The sequence below is a fragment of the Lithobates pipiens genome, unplaced genomic scaffold, assembly GCF_037356315.1.
Source record: "Lithobates pipiens isolate NorthernLeopardFrog02 unplaced genomic scaffold, aLitPip1_a1.2 Scaffold_16, whole genome shotgun sequence".
NCBI lineage: Eukaryota > Metazoa > Chordata > Amphibia > Anura > Ranidae > Lithobates > Lithobates pipiens.
This window is the reverse complement of record NW_027507748.1, coordinates 224,549,406-224,573,461: the sequence shown is the minus strand read 5'-3', so window position 1 is coordinate 224,573,461 and position 24,056 is coordinate 224,549,406. Positions and strand designations below refer to the sequence as shown.

Genomic DNA, 24,056 nt, shown 5'->3' with positions numbered 1-24,056 from the left:
GGACCCCTATTACCCCAGAGAAAAGGTTTGATATCAAACCTGACACCCCCATACATTTACAAAAACTTCCTCTGGGATTTGGGGCTTAGTTAAATGCATGGCTAGTTGATTTTGGGCAACAGTATGAAATATTAAATGTGCTAAGAGATGCTGAGAAACAAGCCACCATACGTTTCACCCATGATCCAAGTATCCCATGCTTTAGACGCAGACGCTAAGGTTTCCTGGTGGGAAAGTTTATTTGGGTACAGTCCTAACGCTACAGCTTTCCTAAACATTTTGCTCCACTATCAGGAGACTGAACGCCAAAGCTATGAGAATGTGTACCTCAACAAGGTATCTTCTCTCAAGGAACAGAAAGGCCACTAACTCAGAAACAAACCTTTAAGGAAACCTGATCCAATCCAGACCAGTACAAAGAATTTGTGCATTTAAGAGAGGACCCTAGAACTATATATTCTTCTTGTTGTTTGTTGTTCTAGGGATAAGCCTCTTCAATTTGTAGTAATAATGGGCAGTCAGGTTTAACTAAATTCTAAAAGTTTGAATCATTTTTTTTTTTATTATTTCTTTCCTCCCTCTCGTTGTTAATATCTGCGTACCTGACCTGTAAAAAAATAATGCTAATTACTAGTATGGAAGAAGAGTTTTTTTTTAAAGGAACTATATTTGTTATTTATTTTTAATGTTTTTATTTAATTTTTTCCAACTGATGTATTCGTTTTTTTTAATACAGATTCCATGCTCTTTAACAGTCTTGGTTGGGGCAGCATTAAATCTGTCGTTTTTTGTTTTGATGTTTTTTTTTTATTATTATTTCCACTATTTTCTTGTTCACTTTCATTACTCACCTCTCTTCCGTTCCTTTTCTTTCTTTAATAGTATGCTAATTTTTTTTTTTTGGTTTCTATCATCTATCTTCTCAAGATAATGTAACTAAGACATCAGTTGACATCAGTGTTGAGGTACTACAAAACTTTTAGCTCTAAAGCCGCGTACACACGGGCGGACTGTCTGGCCAACTAAGTCCGTCAGACAATCCGACGGACAGTCCGTCCTACTTTCGAATGAACGGACTTGACCACACACGATGAACAAACAGTCCGTTGAAAGCTTGCGCGATGACGTGTACAGCACGTACGACGGGACTAGAAATAGGACGTCCAATACACAGCAATGCAACCTTCCGCCGTGTAAATCCTTTCTGAGCATGCGCCATACTTAGTCCGTCCAACTAGCCTACTCACGAGCGGACTGTCCGCTGAAACCAAAGTTGGATGGACAATATTACGGAAATTCCGAAATACTTAGTCCGCCAGACTACACGCTGAAAAAGTCCGCTGAAGCCCACACACGAGCGGACTGTCCGCTGAAATGTGTTTCGGCGGACTAAGTTGGACAGACAGTCCGCCCGTGTGTACGCGGCTTAAGACTACAGGAAGTCATTCTCCACCTAGTTCACAGTGATCAGACTGGGTTCATGCCTGGGACGAGTACAAATGACAATATTCGCCACCTGTGTTTGCATATTCACAGGGCTGCCACAGACAAAAGGAGTAGACTGGTGCTATCACTGGACGTGCTGAAATCATTTGGTACGGTTAACCGGTCCCTTCTTTGGGAAACCATGCACTGTATGGGTCTCAGCCCCCAATTTATAAAATGGGTAGGTTACTTTACACTAACCCTAGGGCCAGGATAAGTACCAACAGGGATGTGTCGGAAATGTTTACTTTACAAAGGGGCACCAGGCAGGGCTGCCCACTCTCGCCACTTCTGTTTGCGCTGGCCATTTAGCCCCTTGCTCTGGCAGTGTGGCAGATGGTGACGGTGGGTAGCATCTGCTATGGAGAGCTATCTGAAAAGATCTCTTTATATGCAGATGATGCTCTGATATATCTGGATGGCTCAGAGCAGTACTTTGTCTCTTTAATGGAGGTTGTGGAGGAGTTTGGGCCGGTCTCTGTTTCGGCTGAGAAAAGTCTGTGGCATTCCCTATAGGCCCCGAAACGGACTATACCTACCTAACCCACTCTAAATTGACTATCTAACGTACATTCAAATACCTGGGGATTTATATTAATAACAACTTATCGCTTTTTCAAATCCTCAACATCACCCCAATTGTAACGCATATGGAGACCAAGCTACACACTTGGGCCTCCTTACCCATAAACTTAATTGGACTTGTGAATATTTTCAAAATGATATACTTACCCAAATTTCTCGATGTTTTCCGGGCCTCCCCAATCTTTTTGTTTAAGACATTTTTTGAAAAAACAAACTCACTCGTATCCTAGTTCCTCTGGTAGGGTTCAAACCGAGAATTTCTAGGGCCTCACTCCAGGCTACGAAGCTAGATTGGGGGTTAGCCTGCCCTAATCTATGAAACTTTTTTTTGGCATCACAGCTTGCATATGTATATGACTGGTTCCTGGAGGCCTCCTCATCCTGCTCCGCTGCTTTATTGACTGCAATTGAGGGCCCAGGTTCCTCGCTCATAGACACACTGCACAGGTCTATACCTAAACGCTGCTCCCGCGGCTCTCCAATAGAGATAAGCTGGCTAGCCTGGCACGAGGGAAACAAGGTGATCGCAACTCCGGGAGTGATATCCCCTAAAGCTCCTCTATGGCACAACCCAAATTTTCCAGAGCTCATGGGCCACCCAGACTCCCACTGGTGGGCAAGACTTGGTATCACCCACGCCTCACACGTATTCATTAATGATGCATTCATCTCTTTTGAAGACCTTAATATCTTTTACTACGCCATGCCATTCAGGCACAATTCACTGGTCTGACCCAGGAGCTCACGGATTCTCTTCTGGAGGTGCTGATGTCAAACCCAGACACTGAAAAAACGATCACAACTATCTATTCATGCCTGCAGGCTGCGGGGGCCAAGCCCTTTCAGATTACAGTGGAAATGGGTAAAGGAAGTTCCTGAGTTTTTGGAGGAGGGGTGGGAGACCTCCGAGGTCTGCTTTCTGGATCTTATGGGGTCTAATGACCAAATTGTGCAGTTCAAATACATACATCAGTTGCACTACACTCCTGCCAGGCTGGCCCGTATGGGTTGTGAGTCAGCTGCCTCCTGTTTCAGATGTGGCTTCACTGAAGCAGGATACATGCATATGTTCTGGTCCTGTCTGGCCTTGTCCACCTTCTGGAGGGACTTATTCTCTTTTTTCAAAATATCCTACATATACAGCTACCCTGCGCCCCCCGAGGTCAGACTGTTGGATAACTTCATACTCAGGACTCATACCCGAATTCTCATCCGTATAGTGCTGTTTTATGCTAGGAAATTAATCTTGATGCAATGGAAGCCCATAACTGATCCAAATGTTCAAATGTTGTACCATATGATAAATAAAGTTATACCCACATTTAAACTCATCTACAAGGGTAAGGCTTGTCCCAAAAAAAATACCAAGATCTGGCAACCCTGGCTTGATATAGATGATTCCTTCTGGAAGGATACTCCGCTCTCACAATAGTTGACCTGTCTCCCCCTTGGGGACCTCAGGTAACTGCTGGGAACCCTATGGTTGGTTAGACTTCTTTATAACATGGCTAGAGGTGAGGTTGGAATGGTGTTGCTTGACTGAGCATATGTGTGCTGAAGTGTGAGTGTAATATGAATGAAGTACGAATTTCTTGTATCTCCAATGCCTATTGCACTATGACCTACAGTATTTGGGCCCTACGTGGCACATGTAAAGCAATCTGTCATCTCATATATGCTAAAAAGTATCCTCCATTGAGGAACTGGGAACTATAACATTGGAAAATTACTAGCTAGCCATGTTGGGCTAGTGAATCTACTTTGTAAAAGTAATATATCTACAGATGTTCCTATGTATGTGTACCTGTAAACAAGTTTATACGAAAAATCAATAAAATAAATATATTAAAAAAATAAAATATGGTTGCATAAGTGTGCACACCCTTACACAAAAAAATAAAAATAAAGACCCTAATGGCCCGTACACCATTCCGAAAATCGTAAGACAGATTGTCCAAATTTTTTCCCTTAATAGTCGCAAGTAGAATCGGAATAGGTTACTAAAGTCATGAAAATTCTCGTACGACATAAAAAAGAAAAATCGGAAGTGATGTCATGTGTTGTAACGTATGTGTATTGTATTTTCGGATGACAACTGTACCGACTAAACGAAAATCGTACAATCTAGCATTGTATGAGGAAAATTTTTGTGCTTGTCCGGTCAAATAATATCAGATGAATTGTCATGATTGGCTCTGTGCTAATGATCCTATTATTGTACGATCGTGTCGGTATCTGTATTTGTCCAATTTTCAAATTGTGTGTATGGGCCATTATGCTGGGTTCACACTATCTTCCCATGCGGCTCACAGCAAGGGCCCCCATGCACCATTTAATGTCCAATTTCAGCCAGAATATTTGGCTGAATTCGGACCTGAAACAGACCAAAAGAAGCACAGGACTCCTGTGCAAATTCGCACCTCAGCCGCAGCAGAGACAGGTGAATCGGCTCCGTAGAGCGCCGTCACAATCTCCTGCTATTGCTAATTGAATGTGGGCAACCGTGTATCCAATTCGCAATAACGTGAACCCAGCCTTATCCTTTGTGGGTTGAAGCGTACATGATTTTGTCGCCCAATGCTCGTGCTGCTTTTGATCCCGCCGTGGTCTGAAATAATGGGAGCTGTAGGCACATGTGGAATTTCTTATTTTTCAAAGGCTAATAAAGCACGTGACTGTGTAGTAAGCTGCCTCTGACTGAAGAGCAGTGTGCGCTGAGCGTTTATTACTCCTGTATGAGGGCGAGTCACCAGCACGTCTCTTTCCGCCGCCACATTCATTCAACCCTCTCTTCTCACCTCCCCTCCTCACTTTCTCTTCCGCCTATTAACATAACCCGCAGCCGGCTCGGGTGACTGAAGCTCCCCGCAGGGCACGACATGGCGGGGAGGAGGAGGAGAAGGCGGGGATCCCATTAAGACAATGGGCGGCCAGGGAAAAAAAATGGCATCATAATAAAGGAAAAGACACGCGGGCTAGACGTGCTTGCTTTTTTGTCTGGGAGGCCTCCTCAGCTGTGCGTGAGGTAATTCCGCTACCTCACATAACAGAGCCGCAGTGGCCATTTTAACACATCCTCCTCCGCCTGAGATCTCCGAGCAGGCCTCGGGCACAATACACACACCTCTCACTGGGGAGCTTTATTTACACAGACACTTGTCTGCTACACGAAGGCGGGAGAGGGGGGGAAAGATAGGCGACTTGGTTTGCACCCACCCCCCCTCCTTCCTTCTCCTATGACCGAGGGCTCACTATCTGGCTCCCCATCCCCCTCCTCCTTCCGAATGGTCTCTCCCAGAGGTTACCGGAAGTAGTGCGGCGCTGCCATGTTTTCAGCTGCTTTGTTGTAGGTTTCATATAGGATCTTGCGCTGGTGTTTTTTTTTTTTTTTTTTTTTGTTGCTCCCTCCCTCCCCCCTTTTTCCTCAGTTCCAGAAGGCGCACTCCTCCTCCTTCCTCCTCCTCCCCGGGATCGCCATGGAGGCCAACTGGACGGCTTTCTTATTTCAGGTAAGGGAGAAAATCCCGATAATATATATCTATGTGCCCGGTAGAAGCAGCGCCAGGGCTCCGGAGTCCCCCCCCTCTCCCTCCTTCTCCCCCCCCCCCCAGCCGCCTCCCTCCTCTCCCCTCCCCGGGAAGCGGGGACACCCGGGAGCAAACATCGCCCCCCCTTCACCTCCTCCTCCCTCCACATCCTCCTCCTTCCCCGCTCACACACACTACTCTCCGGCCGCCGCACGTTCCTCTCACACGCATTCACTGAGCCTGGAAGAAAACGGCCGCATAACGGGACGTGAGGGAAGGAGGGGGCGCCCGAGAACAAAAGGCTCCAACCTATCCCAGCGCCATTTATTCACAGACGTGTAATCCGATAGGTGCCATTTTCTGTCTCCTTCGTGTGAGGCGGTCTTTTATCCCGCCGCGGTGTGTGCTATAGATAGTCGGGGAAGGAGCCGTATATTGCGGACAGAGTGCCCCTCCCCCACTCCCCTCAGTAATGTGTCGGCTGCGGATTATGGCGGGCTCCGGTGTCTTGTCAATTAGGGTCCTCCATCAGATGCTGTCCTCTGCGTACTGCGCATGCGCAGTACACAGGAGCACAGATTCCGAAAATTGCCGAGGACGAACGGCGCCTGCGCCGTGAGTCCAGGTTCTATCCCCACTATCCAAGTGGACATAGAGTTAGAATAAAAAAGAGCCGAGCGCAGCGAGGCCGAGCCCGAAGCGTGGCGAGCGAAGCTCGCCCGCGAGGGGCCCTCTAAAATTCTAAACCCTATGTCCGCTTGGATAGTGGGGCTACCTCCTCCACTCACGGCGCAGGCGCCGTTCAGCTTCGGAGATTTTCCGAAGCTTCGTCTGCTCCGTACTGCGCATGCGCAGTACGGAACGGACACATATCGATGGCCGGACTCTATTAGGCAGAACACCGGCGGCCGCACTCTCCTTGTGTTCAATTATGTGGGCCGCTTTGTGCTCTACAAATCTCAGCAGCCCTTCCTATAGTCTTATCTATGGCCGGCTGGAGGCTCTCCTGATAGAAGTCGGCTCGCACACGCCTTCAGCCCTCACATTTGGGCCTTATGCACACTGAGGCTCTTCTAAAGAGGAATGCACTGAGGCTCTTCTAGAGGGGAGTTCTTTTTCCTCTGAGGGAAAGCGCTTCGTGCTTTCCTCCTATAAGATAAAAAGCATTTGGAAGCGCCTCAGTGTGCATGAGGCCCAAATATGAGAGGGCTGAAGGCGTGTGTGGGGTGACTACTATCGAGAGAGCCTCCAGCCGGCCATAGATAAGTCCATCGTCATCTGTCTTTATTTTATTTTTTAGCATTTTCATCTCGTATTGAAAACCTAGAGGTTTCTAAAGTTACGTAAATTCTCTTATGACAGAATACAACTTTGGAATTGATGTAACGTATTGTATTCTTTTGTTTTCGAAGATGGGTAGTCTTAAAGCTGAGCTCCACCCAAAAGGGAAGCTCCGCTTGATTGCTTCTCCCCCCCCCCCCGTCACATTTGGCATCTTTTGGGGGGGGGAAGCAGATACCTGTCAAAACCAGGTACCCGTTCCCACTTCTGAGCAAGATCGCTCCACAGCGATCGGGGTGATCTACACTATTTTCAGCTCCCCTTCCTTCCCCACAGAGGTCCCACAAGACAGCAGGACCATTCAGAATAATGCATCACGACTCGCGCAGTGGGAAACCAGCTGTGAATCTGCAAGGCTTCACTTCTAGTTTCCCTTGGTGAAGATGGCGGTGTTCTGTCTAAAGAGCCAACTGGTCAGAATCTCCACTTAAGTCACTTACTGTGACTCCCCAGCAGCTGAAATTGCTTATTTCGATGACGGAACACCAGCACCATCTACACTACGGTACACGACGAGTTGGTGGTTTTGACGGAACACTGGCAACGTGTAATGGAACACTGGCAGCATGTACGCTAAGGTACATGATGATTTGGCAGTTTTGATGGAACACCGGCAGGGTGTACATGCCTAGATGGTGGTTTTGACTTGACACCGGCAGCGTATACACTAAGGTACACAACGAGTTGGCGGTTTTGAAGGAACTCGGGCAGCGTATACACTACGGCACACAACGAGTTGGTGGTTTTGACGGAACACAGTGTATGGAGAAAAAAGTTGACACCGCCTTGGAGGCAGGCATGTTGGTTACTAGGACTAACCTTGTTCACTCATATTGTGTACCGTAGAGTATGCTCCCAGGGTTCTGTGAAAACAGCCAAGTTGTCAAAATCTCCTATTGCAGATGCTGGAGAGGCACCTTAAGTGACTTGGTTGGAGATTTTAGTGAGTTGGATTTTTTTTGCAGAACACCGGCGCCTGCATTCACAGCCGATGGACAAATTGGCTTGGGGTGTTGACATCGTGGGATAACTGGACAGGTAAGTGTCCTTATGTTAAGTCAGCAGCTACAGTATTGTAGCTGACTTAAATTTTATTTTTTTCTTACAAGCTGGAATGCTGCTTTAACACCAGGTTCACACTAATGCGATCAGACCTGCAGTGCAAATCAAATGCGAGTTCATGGCTTAACTCCTATTCGCAGGAAAAAAACTACAGGAACTTTTTTTCCCCCACACTATAATCGGCTCATATGGGTGTTCTCACCTATGTGATCTGATTCCTGTGCGAGTTCACAGTTAGCACTGCAATCTGTGAACTGATCTGGGGTTGTCATTAACAATGTAATGACGCCTGCAGAGGTTCACAGAAGGCAATGTGAACTGCGTGCGGGAGAGATGCGGGAAGCAGAGATGGAATCACGATGGTTCCTGAATCGCATCAGTGTGAACCTAGGCTTAAAGTGGATGTAAACATAGTTGCACCACTTGTACCTACAGGTTAGCCTATAATTAGGTAGGCAAATTGCATGCCAAATTTGCGATAATTGCCAACAATGCCACCGTCTGACATGCGGGAATGAAATGGTGTGAGTTTAGGTGAACTTGCACCATTTCATTCCCACGTGTCTGTGAACCAGGGTTTATTTTCTCAAAAAATTAGATAGGTGTGAACGATTTTCAATGATTGGCACCATAGCTTGTAGACTAACTTTGCACAGACCAAATGATATACACTTATCTGGGTTATTTTTACCAAAGATCTGTAGCAGTATAACTTTTGGCCAACATTTATAAAGAAATTACTAATTTGCTAAATTTTATAACCAAAACATAGAAAAATTTTATTACAAAATTTTAAGACTTTTTTTCCATTAATAGCACTAAAAATAAAAAAGCCCAGTGATGATTAAATACCATGAAAAGAAAGCTCTATTTGTGTGTAAAAAAATAAATAAATAAAAATTGCTCATGTTCCCTTTAACCACTCGCCCACTGGGCACTTAAACCCTCTTCCTCACCAGCACTAATTTTTAATGACAATTACTCAGTTAGTAATGCAACACACATGAAATGTTTTTGTGTATAAAAATAATTTTTTTTTTTCATGTGTTGCATGATTGAGTAATTGTCATTAAAAATTAGTGCTGGTTAGGAAGGGGATTTAAGTGCCCAGTGAGCGAGTGGTTAAAGGGAACATGAGCAATTATTTTTTTTTGGGGGGGGGGGGGGGGGTTACAACTGTCTTAAATGAAAATTGTTCTGGTATCATAGGGAAGAAAATAATCCTGCTTGTCTCTTCAGATAATTTCACATGAACTGTTGTGATCAGCTCTTGAAAGCTGTGTACTATCAGATTATCGTACGATCGCTTCAGAAGTGGTATTTTTCATCTTTTTTTTTTTTTTTTGTCCCCATCACTGGCACTAGACAAAAGGGTCCATGCACATTTGGCATAAAATACTGCTTTTGCCGTTTTTCAGCCTGTAGAAGCAAATCTTAGCCTCACAAAGGATGTTACAAGGTGAGCTCCACCCAAAAGGGGAAGCTCTGCTTGTCTGGCCACTTCCGGCTCACTTTGCAGCGGCCAACTAAGCCAGAAGTTTGGCCGCCGCCTCCTTGTCCTTGCAGTCGGTCCATTCAGAGCACAGCGCAATAGGAAACTGGAGCCACGCAGCTTCACTGCCGGTTCCCCTTAGCTGAGATGGTGGCGCCAGCACCCAAGAGCCTATTCAAGAATAGGCTTGAGGAAGGACACAGCTAGATGCCTGGACAGATACGTGCCGTAAAATTCAGCAACTAAAATATAGGAACTATTTTTTCAAATCGATAAGTCATTGCCAATACTTCATATTCCCATTGCGCACATTCCTGGTATAGGCTGTCAAGGTTTGGGTGCTACAGCAATAACCAGCTGGATACTAGTTCAAGTCACAACGTAGATATTTGCCAGCACACCAAGGATCAGTACAAAGTGGCGTCCAAACAGGTAGTTTATTGCATGATCACGACACAACAAGAAAGGTGAAACGTTTGAGTCACATAGGACCCCTTCAACAGACATGACTCTGAAACGTTGCATCTTTCTTGTGTTATGATCATGCAATAAACTACCTGTTTGGACACCACTTTGTGCTGATCTTTGGTGTGCTGGCAAATATCTGCAATTTGGCGTCACACCAATTTGAACAGTGCCATTGCCGACAATAGGGTCCAACTTGTCATCGACTTGTCAAATTGCATGACAGGTCACTCCAATGTGGCTAAACCTAGGTCATTATAGGTATGCGAAAGACAGGAGATTTACATATAGGTTCTGGCTCGCCCTCGCTGAAAGTACTACCTTCTTATGCTGACAAAAAAGCTGCCTGGGTTTTGTGACAGGTGGTAACCAGTTCAAGTGCCTGAAGGCAAAAAAAATGTGTACTGATAACGGCTCTGTTTTGTTCTTGGTTTATATGACTGCTTTATGTTAACATAATGTGTTCTGTGTGTATTGCACAAATGAACAGCAAAAGTAACTGAATTCAATAAATTTTTAGAAAAATACAGCCGTGGCCAAAAGTTTTGAGTGACACAAATATTCATTTTCACAGGGTCTGCTGCCTCAGTTTTTATGATTGCAATTTACATATACTCCAGAATGTTATGAAGAGTGATCAGACGAGTTGCAAAGTCCCTCTTTGCCATGAAAATTAACTTAATCCCATAAAAAAAACATTTCCACTGCATTGGTGAAGGAGGTTTTAGGGCAGGGGTTGACAAATTTGCTTGGTATCTAGAAGCCAGCTAAAAAAGTTAGGAGCCAGGTCCGTGACGGCGATCCGGACCTGCCCCTGGCCTGACATGGAAACAAGTGAGGGGATGATAGCCCCCAGCCCCCCACCTGTCTCCAAGTCATTGCCCATAGCTCTTAGAGGGACATTTTGTTTTATTTTTTTCAAATGACGAATTTTTTTTAAATTGCATTTTAGTGTAAATATGAGATGAGGTCTCTCTGACCCCGGATCTCATATATAAGAGGACCTGTCATGATTTTTTTCTATTACAAGGGATTTTTACATTCCTTGTAATAGGAATAAAAGTGACACACAATTTTTTTTTAAAAGAACAGTGAAAAAAATAAAAAAAGTTAAAGTAGGAAAAAAATAATAATTTTAAACGCGCCCTGTCCTGCCAAGCTTGCGTGCAGAAGCGAACGCATATATGAAAGCGGTGTTCAAACCACACATGTGAGGTATCGCTGCGATCGGTAGAGTGAGAGCAATAATTCTAGCCCAAGACCTCCTCTGTAACTCAAAACATGCAACCTGTAGAATTTTTTTTAAACGTCGCCTATGGAGATTTTAAAGGGTAAAAGTTTGTCGCCATTCCATGAGCGGGCGCAATTTTGAAGCATGACATGTTGGGTATCGATTTACTCGGCGTAACATTATCTTTCACAATATAAAAAAAAATTGGGCTAACTTGTTGTCTTATTTTTTTTTAATTAAATAATTTATTTTTCCCCTAAAAAAGTGCGCTTGTAAGTCCACTGTGCAAATACAGTGTGACAGACAGCATTGCAACGACCACCATTTTACTCTCTAGAGAGTTAGAATAAAAAAAAATATATACATACATGCATACATGTAGGGGTTCTAAGTAAAGGGAAGGAGATGGAGCTTGCCCTGCCTGCCAGCCTCATTAGCATTGCTGGTTGTACTTCCAACGGTCACCACAAGAGGGCGCCAGATTCCAGAAGGAACCATAGGATCACAGAAGGCCTCAAAGCCGGGGGCTCAATTACCGGCCGGCGGCGGCGGCACGGCCCGACGCGATCATGCCGGGGGGGTCCACGGAGACAGGATACCCCTAGCTGTGCTGCCCCAGGCGCCAGGTCGCTAATTCTAGTCGCAAATGCGACCTGGCGCCCGGGTTTTGTCGAGCCCCGTTTTAGGGGGTCCAAGAAAGTCTAGCACGTGCCAGGGCTGTCTCCTAAAGTTGATTCACCTGAGAGATAATGGCATCACCAGTGCAGAGCTTGCTCAGGAATGGAAGCAGGCATGTGTGAGTGCATCTGCACCCATAGTGAGGGGATAACTTTTGGAGGATGGTCTGGTGTCGAGAAGGGCAGCAAACAAGCCACTTCTCCATGAAAACATTGGGTCAGACTGATATTCTGCAAAATGTACAGGGATTGGACTGCTGAGAACTGGGGTAAAGTAATTTTCTCTGATAAATCCTCATTCCATTTGTTTGGGGTTCCCGGAAAAAACCTTCACCAAAAAGTGAGTGCTACCATCAGTCCTTTGTCATGCTAACACTAAAGCATCCTGAGACCATTCACGTGTGGGGTTGCTTCTCACTCACAATTTTGCCTAAGAACACAGCCATGAATGAAGAATGGTACAAAAAACATCCCTTGAGAGCTACTTCTCCCAACCATCCAAGAACCGTTTGAGAAACAATGCTTTTCGCAGCATGATGGAGCATCTTGCCATAACACTGCTTTCACAGTGGGGCGCTTTGCAGGTGCTACAGTACTAAAAATAGTGCCTGCAAAGCGCCTTGAAAGAGCCCCTCCTCACTGGAGCGGTGCGCTGGCAGGACAGTAAGAAAAAGTCCTGCTAGCAGCATCTTAGGAGCGGTGTATTTACCGCTCCTGCCCATTGAAATGAATGGGGCAGCGCAGCTATACCGCAGGAAAAGCACTGCTTTTAACTATTTCTCGGCTGCTAGCAGGGGGTGAAACACTAGTAGGGATGAAACAGATCAAAAAACTCACCGTTTGGATCGTTTCTCGGATCAGTCACGGATCGGATAGAAAATAATTGAATTTGCAAAAACCTGTGAAAATTCCACCACCATATAGTCTCCACTGTAATATCCACGTCATCTCCCCCACTGTAGTATTGGTTGAGTATGGAGGGATGGCTGTGACTGCAATTGTCAGAGCAGCGCTGTGGGCACTACAGATCCAGCGCACAGCACTGCTTCCATCCGATCCCCTTCCTCCACTGTACCGATCAGCACACAGAGGGGAAAGCAGAATCGGCATCATGACATGATGCCGATTTGTTTACAAGTGATTGCTCCGTCATTTAACATTGTAAATGGCTGCCGCTCCGGAGCTAGACTGAAGGCCGCGGATCGCGGTGTGTGCCGATCCGAACTAGGTGACCTAGAGGTGCGCGATCTCAATTCACCCCCCCACGTTATCTGTTCTGGGTGACCCGCGATTTTCTTTTAGTGCCGCCAGTTCCGCGTTACCAGCGTGGAACGCAAATGGCGGATATCGGAACTGACGTCAGCCACCGGAACTGACGTCAGTCATTGGAGCGTGCGATGTGGCGTGCCGCTGCCTGGTTGTGGGCGGGTACAGTGGCCGGGAAACAGCACTGTGAGTGTGCACTGCTATGCACTGTAGTAAGGGTGTAACGGATCGTCACCGATCCGTGATCTGAATGGGTCACCCCGCTCGGATCGGCACATGCCGCGATCCGCGGAGTGCTTCTCGATCTTAGGAAAGGCAGCGGCTTCAGCCTAGCTCCGAAGCGGCGGCTATCTTTCTACACCCAGGCTGTTTACACTGTCATGACGCCGGTTCCTCTCCCCCTCTGTACTAATCTGTACAGTGGAGGGGAGAGATCCAGAGATGGAAGCAGCCATCCCTCCATACCCTGCCAATACCCTGCCTGCCAATACTCAGCGATACCCTGCCTGTAATTTTTTCAAATAAAATAGTTTTTTGAGAATCGTGATTCTCATTTTTCCCAGAATCGTGCAACTCTAGGGTGACCCGTTCGGATCATGGATCGTTGACGATCCGTTGTACCCCTAGCGGCCAAAAAACGCCGGTAACGCTTTCGATCAGTCAGCTTTCGATCTGAGGGTCCGGGGTTCTGATCCTGTTTGGGTGCTGTCTGTGGGGTCCTTGGGGCTGCTGATGTGGCAGTCTTTATGCAAGAGTGTCTGTCTCCTCAGAGAATGCTCCTAAGGTTCCAAAAAAAGATGTCTCTTTCTGGCCTCTGGATCAGCTGTTATCCCAGTCTGTAATATCAGAGATTCCCTTAGTGGAACAGGTTTTTTTTGGCTCAAACCTTTTAAGGTCCCAGAGCCAAACAGAGGTAAGACCCATCCGCTCCTTTCATAATTCGATCGGTTGTATCCATCCTGCAAGGAGGGGAGTTGCATATCTCCATGTGCCAGAGTTTCCCGCTTACCAGAAATCTCTGCGGTTTGAAATATAATATTTTTTTTCAGTTGTGGCACTGCCATGAGTGTTCTGAAAGATTCTGGCACTTCCTTTAGCCAGGTTAAGGGCTGAAGGCATAACGGTCCTAGCCTATTAGAAGATCTACTCAAACCGCCTAAAAAAAAACGGTCTAAAACCAGAGTCTGATCTCAGCTGTACATGGCTGACTCTCTAGGCTGGATTCTCAGCTTAGGAAGATTCTCCTTAAAACTATCAAGGAGGTTACTTGAGGGCTGGTTATGGATACCATACAGAAGAAGGTATTCTTACCCCCAGACGAGATTCGGTTCTATTGTAGGACTAATTCAACTTATCAGGACAAAGGAAAATTCATTCGGTGGCAGGAGATTTTTAGGGCAAATGGTGGTCTTCAAGGCCGTCCCTTACGTGCAGTTTTATTCAAGGACTGCTTAAAGACACCATCCTGTCGGTCTGGAATAAAGAGGATTCAGACCTTGTTTGTTTCCAAGACGCTTGACTCCTGACATAGATCAGAGCCTAAATTGGTGGTTGTTATCCAGCAGGAGGGAAAATCTTTATCCTGGAAGGTGTTAACAGTTGCCAGCCTTCTGCCCAGGGGAGATGGTCCAGGTTGCCTATCAACTTTTTTGGAAGTTTCAGGCAGTACATCTGGCCATAGAATCTTGGCGGTCAGACTACAGGACTGTCCTGACAGGATTCAGTCTGACAGGGCCACGGCGGTGGCTTACATCGATCACCACGGAAGGCACGAGAAGTCATGCAGCCCAAAAAGAGGTGAATAATGTTCTGGCTATGGCAGAACACTAGAGGTCGACCGATATGGGTTTTTCTCTGGCCGATGCCGATATTTAGAAATCATGGCGGCCGATGGCCGATATATGATGCCGGATTATTTTTTATTTTTTTTTTGGGCCGATATGTTAGGCCGATTTTTTTTTATTTTATTTTTATTTAATTTTTTTATCCCCCTTCATCTCATAAAACCTAACAGACACCTTTCCCACTGGGGTGTTTTTTTAGGCGCTTTTGGGCTAAAAATAGCGCCTGTAAAGTGCCTGCAAAAACGGCTCCCCTGCAGTCTGTGTGAAAGACAGAGTGCTTTCACACTGAGGCGATGCAAACAGCACGTTTGGAGTGGTGTATACCGCTTCTCCACCACTCCTGCCCATTGATATTAATGGGCACCACTGCCCAAGGGCATGCAATGCGATTTGTTAGCGGTGCTTCACGGGCGCATTTAACCTCTTCTTCGACCGCTAGCTGGGATTATATGCGCCCCACTAGCAGCTGAATAGCACCGCTAAAATGATAAAGCACTGCTAAAACTAGCAACATTTTACCACCAACGCCTGCCCGCTCCAGTGTGCAAGCAGCCTATAAAATAAAAACAAGTACTCAAAACTTTTGGACGAAAAAACAAAAATGGACTAACTTTACTGTTTTAGTTTTTTTTTTTTTTTTTTTTTTTTTAATCATTTAAGTGTATTTTTTTCCCCCCCCCAAAAAATGCATTTGAAAGACCTCTGCGCAAATGCCGTGTGACATAAAATGTTGCAATAACCGCTATTTTAATCCCTAGGATCTCTGCTAAAAAAATATATATACTTTTTGGGGGGTCTAAGTGATTTTCTGGCAGAAAATACAGGACTTTTACTTGTAAGCAACAAGTGTCAGAAAAGATTTAGCCTTTAAATCAGGGATATGCAATTAGCGGACCTCCAGCTGTTGCAGAACTACAAATCCCATGAGGCATAGCAAGACTCTCACAGCCACAAGCATGACACCCAAAGGCAGAGGCATGATGGGACTTGTAGTTTTGTAACAGCTGGAGGTCCACTAATTGCAGATCCCTGCTTTAAATGGTTAAACTGAGAACTTCTACACACTGAGATGATTTCATTCATTCAAGTGTAAACATTGTATCTTTCTGTTCTTTTCTTGGCAGCCTGCCCAGAGAGGAGGAAAGACGTTTCTATGACGACTCAGGCAACTTACACTGACTTCTATTACAGAAGTCATTTCCAAGTCCCTCTGTTCTAAATCAGCCTTTTTATCAGCTCAATCGGCCGATGCCGATTAATTAAAAAACGGCAAATATCGGCCGATATATCGGTCGACCTCTACAGAACACAACACTCCTTGCCTATCGGCAATTCTAATTTTTCAGGCGTACTACTTGAGATGCCAACAATTATTTCCGGGAGAATGATCTCTTCACCCCGACATCTTCTTGGCCAGGGGTTGACAAATTTGCTTGGAATCTAGGAGCCAGCTTAAAAAGTTAGGAGCCAGGTCCGTGACGGCGATCCGGACCTGTCCCTGGCCTGACATGGAGACGAGTGAGGGGAAGATAGCAGCGCCGTCGCCGCCCCCCCCGTCTCAAAGTCATTGCCCATAGCTCTTAGAGGGACATTTTATTTATTTTTTTCAAATGACAATTTTTTTTTCAATTGCATTTTAGTGTAAATATGAGATGTGAGGTCTCTCTGACCCCAGATCTCATATTTAAGAGGACCTGTCATGCTTTTTCTATTACAAGGGATTTTTACATTCCTTGTAATAAGAATAAAAGTGACACAACATTTTTTTTAAAAGAACAGTGGAAAAAAAAAAAGTTAAAATAAGCAGAAAAAATAATAATTTTTAAACACGCCCTGTCCTGCCCGCATATAAAATCGGTGTTCGAACCACACATAGGAGGTAGCGCCGTGATCGGTAGAGCGAGAGCAATAATTCTAGCCCCAGACCTCCTCTGTAACTCAAAACGTGCAACCTGTAGAATTTTTTTAAACGTCGCCTATGGAGTTTTTAAAGGGTAAAAGTTTGTCGCCATTCCATGAGCGGGTGCAATTTTGAAGCGTGACATGTTGGGTATCAATTTACTTGGCGTAACACTATCTTTCACAATATAAAAAAAAATTGGGCTAACTTTACTGTTGTCTTATTTTTTTATTAACTAAATTATTTTTCCCAACAAAAGTGCGCTTGTAAGTCCGCTGCACAAATACGGTGTGACAGACAGTATTGCAACAACCACCATTTTATTCTCTAGGGTGTTAGAATAAAAAATATATATAATGTTTAGGGGGTTCTAAATAAAGGGAAGAAGTTGCAGGTAATATAAAACAGGCAGAGGAAACTGCAGAGGAAATTAGCATTGCTGGTTTGTCATACCAACAACGACCACAAGAGGGCGCCAGATTCCATAAGGAATCATAGGACCGCAGAAGGCCTCAAAGCCGCGGCCTAAATTTTCGGCCGCCGGCGGAACGGCCCGACGCGATCACGCTGGGGGGGTCCACAGAGACAGGATACCCCCAGCTGTGCTGCCCCAGGCGCGAGGTCGCTATTTCTAGTCGCCAATGCGACCGGGTTTTGTCGAGCCCTGTTCTTGGCAATATGTCAGATGGGGTATTCCGGACATGGACCTATTTGGGTCCAGATTCATTAATAAGGTTGACAACTTTGTCGAACAAGGGGTCCGCTAGCAGGCAGAACAGACGCATTTGTCTTCCCAGGGGATCAGTTTTCACTGATCTATGCATTTCCTCCAGTTCTGAGACTTTCGCGCCTTCTTCGCAGGCTTAAGCCGGAACAGGAGGAGGTGATTCTGATGGCCCCAGCCAGGTCCCAGAAGATTTTAATTTATCCAGATCATAAAGATGGCAGTAGGAGTCCTTTGGGCTCTGCCATTCTAGCCAGACCCTCTTGCACAAGGTCCGGTATTTCATCCTACCTTACGAACAAGGAGTTTACCAGGTTTGACTGTTGAATCCCACTCTATAAAGGATCGTGGGTGATTTCCTTCGGTAGTGTGTAACTTTGACTAATGCCAGGAAGCCAACTTCCAGAATCACTTACTTTTAGAGTCTGGAAGGCATAGGTTTCTTGGTGTGGATCCGCGGTTTGGCACCCCAGGAAGTATATCAATAGGCAGGATGCCCGATTCCTGCATATGGGATCTGAAATGAATCTGGCCTTGACTTTTATCAAGAGCCAGATCCAGGCCGTGTCGCTGTCTTTTCCTATGGCCTCCTGCTTCCCACTCTTTTTGTGTAGCTTATTCAGGGGGTAACACTGTTTATTCCCCCTATCAAGGCACCTCTAAATCCTTTGGATTTAAAATTGGTCTTATTGGCTTTGTTAAATCAGCCGTTTGAACCTTACGAGAAATTCTCTTGGTTCTTTGACAAAGATCATCTTTTCTGCTTACCATTTCTTCTGCTAGAAGAGTATCGAACTAGCGGCTCTGTCTTGTAGGAGCCATATTTCATCATGTATAAGGATGCGGTGTTGTATGTCCTCATCCTGAATTCTTACCAAAAGTGGTAACAGGTTTTCATTTAAACCAAGATATTCTTCCTTCTTTCTCCCCAGAGCCTTAATCTAGGGAAGAGAAGGCACTACATTTTCTTGATGTAGTAAGAGAGATCAGAGTCTATTTAAGGGTGACCGCTCAGGTTCGCAAAACACAGGTTTTGTTTGTACTGCCAAAGGGTCCAAGATGTGGACAGGCACCGTCAAGATCCACTATTTTCCAAATGGATTTGTCAAGTGATTGTTCGAGCTTTAGCTTAAAGAAGAAAATGTCTTCCTTCTCATATTAAGACCACTCATCCAGGGAGATTGGTGCCTTTTGGGTGGTGCATCATCAGGCCGGATCTGTAAGGTCGCAACTTGGTCTTCTGTTCATACATTTATCCGATTTCATCAAATCGATATCGAAGGTCATGAGGATATTGCCCTTGGGCACAGCATATACTGCAGGCTGCAGTACGAGTCCTCTGGCCTCCTGTTTTTTGTTCTCCCTCCTCCCCTTAAGTTGCCATTCCTATTGAACATCCCACATAGTTATTACTATGGCTTTGTGTCCCCTGATGTAAGAAAAGAAAATGGGATTTTTAAAACTGCTTACCTGTAAAATCCTTTTTTTTGATGTATAACAGGGGACACACTCCCTTCTTCTTATACACTTGTATTGCTTGGCTACAAAACTGAGGACTCCCAGTAATGGGAGAGGTTATATGGGGGAAGTACATGCCTTAAGGAGCGTACCAGTGTCCAGCACCTGATACGCCGATATAACCCACATAGTTATTACTATGGTCTGTGTCCCCTGATGTACATTAAAAAAAAAAAAGGATTTTACAGGTAAGCTGTTTTAAAAATCCTATTTTTCCTACTGACAGATTGGCGATTTGCCTTGTTTTACATAGGCAGTCCGCCGTTCTGCTTCTCTCCCAAACAATTACCGGGTGCCAGCAGACATGGAGTCCGCCGGCCCCGCTGATTGGCTCCTGCTGCGTCCAATCACAGCAGGAGCAGGTCGCTTGCAGCACACAGTGCGGCATTACGTACCTGTTTGTGATTCTGTGTTGCCGCCATCATGTACGTTGGGTGGTCGGCAAGAGGTTAAGCTTTGACAACTAAAACCTAGAAGCTGATTGGTCCCTATGCATGTATGGTGGGGGGGGGGTGAAAAAAGCATTTTATCCTCCATCCTGCCAAAAATCCAGTGTGCTCCTACCTTTTTTAATCTGCAAAAAAAGTGCATTTTACTTCTTTCTTTTTTTTTTTTTTTAAGTGAGCTTAAAGCGGTAGTAAACCCGCACATTTTTTTTTTTTTTTTTTTTAAACCTGCAAAGCAAAAGGCATAATGAGCTAGTATGCACCGCATACTAGCTCATTATGAAATACTTACCTTAGAACGAGGCCCCGACATCTGGCCCGATCCACGCCGAGGGAGCTGACATGCTCCCTCGGTGTTTCTTCCGGCGCTGTGAGTGGCCGGAGCCGCGATATCGTCACTCCCGCGCATGCGCGTGGGAGATTTCAGTCCGGCCGCTGCCAGATTTTGACGGCGAGAAACCCCTTGTGCGCATGCGCCGCTGCAGTCAGCGGCGCATACCGAGGAGAATATCTCCTAAACCGTACAGGTTTAGGAGATATTTTTTTTACCTACAGGTAAGCCTTATTATAGGCTTTCCTGTAGGTAAAAGTTAAAAATGTGGGTATACAACCACTTTAAAGTGTAACATTTTAAAAATTTGTTTAATAGATAAAAAACAAACAAAACAAAAAGAAATTCTAGAATAGAAGAATATTCTAGTAATGAATACAATTAATTTCTCTGAATGGCTAAACACTGATCATGTAGACTCTATTGTCTTTTGGTTATGAGATAGGAAGTCTCAGCTCAAATCTGGAACACTGTGTGATATGCGGTATGTAGCCTCAGCTACATACAGTTTATACTGCACAAACAGCTGCCTCACATAATAGCGAGGGACATAGATCATTTGGGCCAACTTGGCCCAAACTAACTACTGAAAGTATCAAATTGGAGTTCAGCTTTAAAATTTACTCTTAGCACAGGGTCACTTGTACACCAAGCCCACATGCTAAGAGACAATATATCTATTTTTCCAGCGACCCATGTCTTGACATGCCACTGCATTACCAGAAGTTTAGTTAAATTATATCTAAACCCCTAGTTCTTGGTCCCTTCTCGGCTATGCTTTTGTCCACTATATTTAAGGGCCCTACGCATTGGCTGAATATTGGACGGCATTGGCATTTCTTTTGGTTCAAAAGAAACCTGCTAACATTCAGCCCATGTGTATGGCAGGCGGTCCGATCGGCACTTGATTGGCTGAGAGCGCTGACCGGTGTGTTCTGGTGGAGGAGTGCTCAGAAGGGAGGAGATCTCCGTACTAACATTGAATTTAGTTCAGCGGCTCCTTTTGAGGTGTGTGTGGTTGTGTGGTGTGTTTTTTTTTTTTTTTTTTTTTTTTTTTTCTTTTTCTTTTTCCCCCGTTTTGGGCAGCTGGGTTGAACCAGAAAAAAACTACAGAAACTGCCATAGTTCTCACACGGGGTAGACAAACATGTCCGCTTTTGTACACCTCCATCACATGGTGGATCAATTGGATTGGTAGTGTACAAAGGAGATATTATTTTGTTTTCTGTCTTCAGCTGACAGGAAGTAACAAAAATGCATTTCTGGTAAGATCAACAGATATTTTCTGTGCTTGCTAAAAATGTTAGCCGGAAATATCAAAACTAATGCAGCCACCACCTCTAAGGACTAATACGTTTCATTATACTACATTTTTGTTTTTGGGTGTACTTTATTGGAAAACTTTTTCGCCCCTTCCTGTAATCTGGAGTGTTGTGGCTCCTGTGGAGATAGGCATGTTGACAGAAGCAGTTGGCAAGCTCTTAAAGTAAAATGCAGATCGTTAAAATAAAAAAATAAATGACATTTACTTGTAGAGAAGACAGTCCATACACTACATTTGCAGTCCCAGAGCTTATGAGCCTCATAATGCTTACAATGGTGAGCAGTTATTGGTCACATGACTGCACTGCCCAATAAACACTTGCCTTTGCAAGCTTAATGATGCTTATAGGCTCTGGGGCTGCTAGTGCAATGTTCAATCGTCTTTAGTAAAAGTAAACTTGTACTTGTAATAGTTAAAACAAAGACTGTTAATGTCAAACATTCACCCTTTACATTTTTGTCTGTCTTCTTCCTTGCTGTATATATTCTGTATGCCCTTTGTAAAAAAACAAAAAAAAAAAACTACTAGGTAGGTAAACTACTGGTATATTTTTATTCAAATTGGCCTAAAAAAATCAAGGCCCCCCCCCCCCCCCCCCGGTCATTAAAGTTTTAAACCTAGCCTTAGAATGTTTGAGTTGTTCTTACACTAGCAACACGTATATTGTAAAACTTTACCACGGATATGTCACTGTTGGGAGCCAAGTTTAAAAAGATGGCTGTCCCAACAGGGTTGCCAAACATGTGTTTTCTTTATTTAGTCAGAGTGAAGTGAGAAAGGGCTGGAACGTTAACGGCAAGAATAAAGATTCCTCTCCGTTCTAGCTTGTTGCTCATCATAGTCCCTTTTCTTCTCTCTTTTGCAATATTGCAACACAATATCACTGATTTAACTTTAGATTTACACACCATCTGTCATTACATAACGTTAAACTACAAAAGCAGCAATTGCTTCAGTCAACCTATGCCTTTTTATTTAACCACTTAAGTCCCAGACCATTTTGCTGGCCAAAGACCAGACCACTTTTTGCGATTCGGCACTGCATTGCTTTAACTGACAATTGCGCGGTCATGCAAAGTGTGTCCCAAACAAAATTAACGTCCTCCTCTTCCCCCCACCACAAATAGAGCTTTCTTTTGGTGGTATTTGATCACTCCTGCGGTTTTTATTTTTGCGCTATAAACAAAAAAGAGCATCAATTTTGAAGAAAACGCATTTTTTTTACATTTTCCTATAATAAATATTTCCCATAAAAAATAAATATATTTTTCCTCAGTTTAGGCCGATACGTATTCTACATATTTTTGATAAAAAGAAAATCGCAATAAACGTTTATTGGTTTTTGCTATACAAATGCACTGATTCCTGTGTAAATTACACTGGCAGTGAAGGTGTTAACCACTAGGTGGCAGTGTATGGGTTGAGTGTGTCCTGGGGCGTGTTTCTAACTGTGGTGTGGGGGGGGGGTGGCTGTGTGTGACAGGTCACTGATCTCTGCTCCCGATGACAGGGAGCAGAGATCAGTGACACTGTCACTAGGCAGAATGGGGAGATGTTTGTTTACATTAGCATCTCCCCGTTCTTCCTCCTCGTGAGACAATTGCGGGTATCCCCGTGATGATTGAGTCTGCAGGACCTGCGATCCAACTCACATTGTATTATACAATGAAAATTAAGTTCTGTTCAATTAAACCTGATCTTGCCCTTCCTGCTTCTTCCCTCCCCTATTTTGTTTAATCAAAATGCCAATTTAAATTTGCAGTTATCAAAAATGGTAATGGTGCGCTGTTCCTTTAAAAATGATCTGATGTGGCCTAGTACACCAATAATAAGTGAAGTGAATACAAGTAACTAAATATAGTAAATCTAGTGGCAAATAGTGATTTCACTTTAGAATTCATAAATATGTGCATAAAATATTCAAATAGTAAAATCACTATTTGCCATATTTAGAAGCTGCACCTGAAATTTTTACTTTCATGCAGGGCATGCATTGGGTTAAAAAATTGTTTTTCACCAATATTTTTCTTTCTTTTCCAAACAAAATTAAAGTACATCATTTAAAGTGTGGCATCAAACGAAAGTACTATCTGTCCCCTGGTGAAAAAAAAAAATTAAGATTTGCTGTTAAACCATCCACACAAATCAGCTACTGTATTGTAAAATAATCAATTGCATTGCCAAAACCTGAGAAAATCCCTGGCACTAAAGGGAGTTTATTTAGGTTAAAGGTGCTGGAACTCAAGTGGTTAAACAATCGAGCCTAAAACGCATGTTATCATATAAAGACTATTTTCAGGCAGCCATGCAAGGACTAAAATGTTTATAGATTTCCTTTTTGATTTACTATTATGTATGGGTAGTATACTGTAGCTACAAACAGTATACAGCACTGTTTTGGCAGCAGTATAGGGACTTCCCATCCTAGGTTTAAAAACAAACTGCCCCGCCATTGTATTTTAATAGTTACATAGTTAGTAAGGTTGAATAAAGACACCAGTCCATCCAGTTCAACCTGAGTGAGTGTCTGCAATTGTCCCTATCCCTGTACATTGCACACTCAAATCCGTCCCTACTCTCAAGGAGCCCACAACCCAAGGTCCCCATTCTTATACTAGGGTGAATTTTGGACAGAAGCCAATTAACCTACCTGCATGTCTTTGGAGTGTGGGAGGAAACCGGAGTACCCGGAGGAAACCCACGCAGGCACAGGGAGAACATGCAAACTCCAGGCAGGTAGTGTCATGGTTGGGATTTGAACCAGCAACCCTTCTTACTGCTAGGTGAGAGTGCTAACCACTACACCACTGTGCCGCCCTAAATGATTAATGATTATCA

The 24,056-nt window shown here is 44.4% G+C and overlaps 1 protein-coding gene across 9 annotated transcripts in view; it reads left to right on the top strand.

Moving 5' to 3' along the window:
• The first annotated feature begins 5,145 nt into the window (after window positions 1-5,145).
• VEZF1 (vascular endothelial zinc finger 1) overlaps window positions 5,146-24,056 on the top strand; it is a 48,428-nt gene continuing 29,517 nt past the window's right edge. For 2 of the 9 annotated variants that reach the window (XM_077481132.1, XM_077481131.1), the window contains exon 1: window positions 5,146-5,579. In XM_077481132.1, coding sequence (XP_077337258.1) covers window positions 5,547-5,579 — 33 coding nt within the window. In that variant the 5' untranslated portion in view covers window positions 5,146-5,546. Of the gene's footprint in view, window positions 5,580-5,792; window positions 5,948-7,489; window positions 7,517-24,056 lie in introns of those variants that run through there. The other 7 variants (XM_077481126.1, XM_077481129.1, XM_077481133.1 and 4 more) reach the window with 7 other exon arrangements.